The 3,623-nt window shown below is 31.1% G+C and overlaps 1 protein-coding gene and 1 long non-coding RNA gene across 2 annotated transcripts in view; one reads left to right on the forward strand and one right to left on the reverse strand.

Annotated features, from left to right (window-relative positions):
- LOC102678967 (A disintegrin and metalloproteinase with thrombospondin motifs 7-like) overlaps nt 1-3,623 on the reverse strand; it is a 72,508-nt gene that overhangs the window by 40,765 nt on the left and 28,120 nt on the right. Inside the window, exon 2 of the mRNA XM_031509380.1 lies at nt 3-123. Coding sequence (XP_031365240.1) covers nt 3-123 — 121 coding nt within the window. The remainder of the gene's footprint in view (nt 1-2; nt 124-3,623) is intronic.
- The window catches only part of LOC116185275, a 36,711-nt gene that overhangs the window by 4,972 nt on the left and 28,116 nt on the right, over nt 1-3,623 (forward strand). The gene's annotated exons all lie outside the window — the stretch shown is intronic.

The raw sequence follows: 3,623 nt of genomic DNA on the forward strand, positions 1-3,623 counted from the left end.
CTGGCCCATCCTCGTGATGGTGATGGGTCACGTTGTGCGAAATAAGCACGCCTCGCTCGCTCACTTTTCGCGGTATCGCTATCTCGTGGCTGTGAATCCCGTGGCCCTGGACCGTATACACGCCTGGAAATGGAAACAGAATCTCGATTAGTTACAGAATTCCTTTCGCCCGGATTCTCGGGTTTTCGGGTTTCGAAGTCGTGGAAAGTGGAATTCGACTGAAATTGAGATTTTGGGCGCAAATTTTTAAAGGGTCGAGAAAATGATCTCGATATCGAATCGAATCGATTTATGAAATCGTAATATTAAAATATTAGAAAAGTCTACTTTTTTGTTGATTTTTAAGGTATTAGTATTTTTTTCAATTATTTTCGAATTGTGATTTTTTGGAATTTAGTATTCAATTGATATGAATTCGTATCGAAATATAGAATAAAACAGATCTTCTTTCGAATTTCAATTTTAATATACAATGTTCCACTTTTCTTGAGATTTTTTTTTAAGAGATTTAAATATAATATTTTTTTTATTATTTTATGAATTATGATCTAGTTTTGGATTTTAATATAGAAATTTTGCTTCTGTTGATTTTAAATAATATTCTTGATTAAAACAAGTATTATCTTTGTAATAAATAAATAATTGGGACAGATATTAAAAATAGATATTTTACGTAGAATATAATTTTAGATTATTATTTAATTATCTCTGCTAATTTAAGCGATACGCCGATATCGGTATACCTTTGATATCGATATATTACGGTCGAAAGGGTAAAGGCAACGCTTTCGGGGGCCTCTAGAGGATCATACTCTATTTCCTTTATCCCTATCTCTCTCTCATTAGCGATACGTTGTTAGCAAAATAATGCGATACAATTATTAAAATAAATTTTACGCGATAATTCTACACAATTCTAACATTATTTATTAAAATAAATTCTAAAAAAATCGAATAAAAATCATATTTCCATAAGAATAACCAAGCGCAAATGTTCCAACCAAAGAAAAATAAAATAAAATAAAATAAAATACCCTTGACAATTATAATCGCATCGATTATAAATTACACCAGATTCAAAAATCCGAAACCTGCTACTTACACAGCATCGGTTATCTCGCAGATTTACAATCGCGATAAATAACGCTTAAAATAACGTACACGTTACTCATTCACGGATACTCTACATAGAAATTTTATCGAATCTTTCTTCTCCTCCTCTTTCTCTCTTTCTCTGCGTCCACGCGAATAAAGAAAACGAACATCGTGGATCGCACGCTCGAGATAATCTCCTTGGTTACGCAAGACGATCGTTCGTTCCTCCCCCCTACCTTCTCTCTGGAAATTCATACTGCGATAAATTTTGCGCCTAGCGTATATATATATATATTAATTGAGTATTTATCGGCGGCGGTTTCACCACGGGCCAATCCAAGATGATGCGCGCGCATTGTCGAGTATCAGAGAGCCAAGTGGGCCGAGACTCGTATAAACGGAGCGCGGAGAATTCGAAAAGAGAGAGGATTGGCGCGTGATTGATCGCGAACATCCAATGCTACACTCGCATAAAATAATTGCATCAACTGACGCTTCATTAAAAAAACAACTATCGCGACTTGATTGTGATAATCGAATCGGATTATTCGCGTTATTCGCGATACCAGGACGGAATCATTGAGTAATTTGAGTGCAAGTCAAAGAGGATAGATAGGTAGAGAACATCCGTTCGCGATTGTTTTAAGGAAATTGAAAAGAATTATCATTTTGAATAAACGACAAGATGGATAAGTTTATTTTATTTCAAATGAGAGGTAATATGATTTCGTGAAGGATAAAGTCTTTTTTCATAAAACAATTCATAATCTGCAATAAATTGCTTATTTTACATCAATATTTACGTCATTTCAAATAATTGAAGATTTTGTAGTGAAAGGATAATTATTTTAAGGAGATTGAAAAAGAATTATTCGAAAATTGTTTTAATCTAATATTAAATTAAAAAGCATACATATATATATGTATATATATGTATAATATATTTTAATGATTCTTGAGTGAATAAGTCTTTATTTAAAATGAGAAATAAAACGTACAATTTATTGTTTTTTATTTTCTATTCATAAAAATCTCTCTTCATAAAACAATTTAAAATCTGTGATAAATAGCTCGTTTTATATCAACATTTACGTCGTTTCAAGTAATTGAGAATTTTACCGAGAGGATAATTATTTTAAAAAGATTGAAAAAGAATTATTCGAGAAAATTATTCTTTTAATCTAATGTTAAAAATATTAAATGGAAAAGTGTATATATATCTTCATATAATAAAAATAATAGTTGTTGAATAACTTATATTTATTTCAATTTAAAGCAAACGATAAAATAAAAATATTTATTCGATACTTAATAAAACGATAAATTACTTTTTTTTTTACATCAGTATCTAAATTACATCGCACGATATAACACGGTAGAATATCTTTCTTTTCATCTTAAAAAACTGTCGAAAATAAACCTGTCTTTCCTTTGAAGAGCAACCATCTTCAATCCTGCCTATTCACATCGCGATTCTCGAGTTTCGAATCATTGGCCGCTCGGGAGAATAATTCACGGGATTTCTATTGGTTCGTTACAGTTGATTGAGCTTTAATACTTTACCGACATCTTTGCGGCCATCTTAATCCCGATACGGCTCCGCGATATAATAAAAGTTCATTTCTCTTCGTAAACGAGAAGTTTTACGAACATAGCTACGCTTTTACGGTCGGAAAAAGATTTTAAAGAGAGATTTCTATCGACAAATATTTCTTACACGTTTCTTATTTTTTAATTTTATTAACTTACGTACGAACTTTTTTTCCTCTGTAAACCAATATTGTTCCATTACTTAAATTATATATATATTTATCTTTCGTAATTTCAAATTCTATTTAATAAACAAAATCTTAAGTATAATTCCTACAATTATAAATTAGATATATATTAATTTCACTTGTATTAAAAATGGCATCGCGCATTCTATCGCATTTCTCTATCGCTTTTTTTTCTTTTTTTTTTTTTTTTTTACGGACGATATTAAATTACTGGCATCAAATTATTTTTAAAAGTGTACATTGTTTGAACGATATTTAACGTTATCCACGATCAGGATATCTCATTAATTTTCCCCGTTCTGGCTTCGAACAACCGAGAACACTGTATAATTTGTTTTTTTTTTTCGTTTTTTTTTTTTTTTTTTTTTTACGGACGATATTAAATTACTGGCATCAAAGTATTTTTAAAAGTGTGCATTGTTTGAACGATATTTAACGTTATCCCCGATCAGGATATCTCATTAATTTTCCCCGTTCTGGCTTCGAACAACCGAAAAAATTTTATAATTTTTTTTTTTTTTTCGTTTTTTTTTTTTTTTTTTTTATATTCCAGTTCATGGAACTCATTATACACGGTACGAAGTCGACGGTGAATAGAATATGCAGAGACGAGGAAACAGTATTCGTAGCGGATTGGATATACTTTTCAGCCTTCCTTTCCAACTTTTATTCACTTAACACGGCGTACCCGCCGTTAAAAATTACGCTCATTTTCAACCCGCTCTCTCTCTCTCTCTCTCTCTCTCTCTC

This window comes from Apis dorsata, unplaced genomic scaffold (assembly GCF_000469605.1).
Source record: "Apis dorsata unplaced genomic scaffold, Apis dorsata 1.3 scaffold_147, whole genome shotgun sequence".
NCBI classification, from domain to species: Eukaryota; Metazoa; Arthropoda; class Insecta; order Hymenoptera; family Apidae; genus Apis; species Apis dorsata.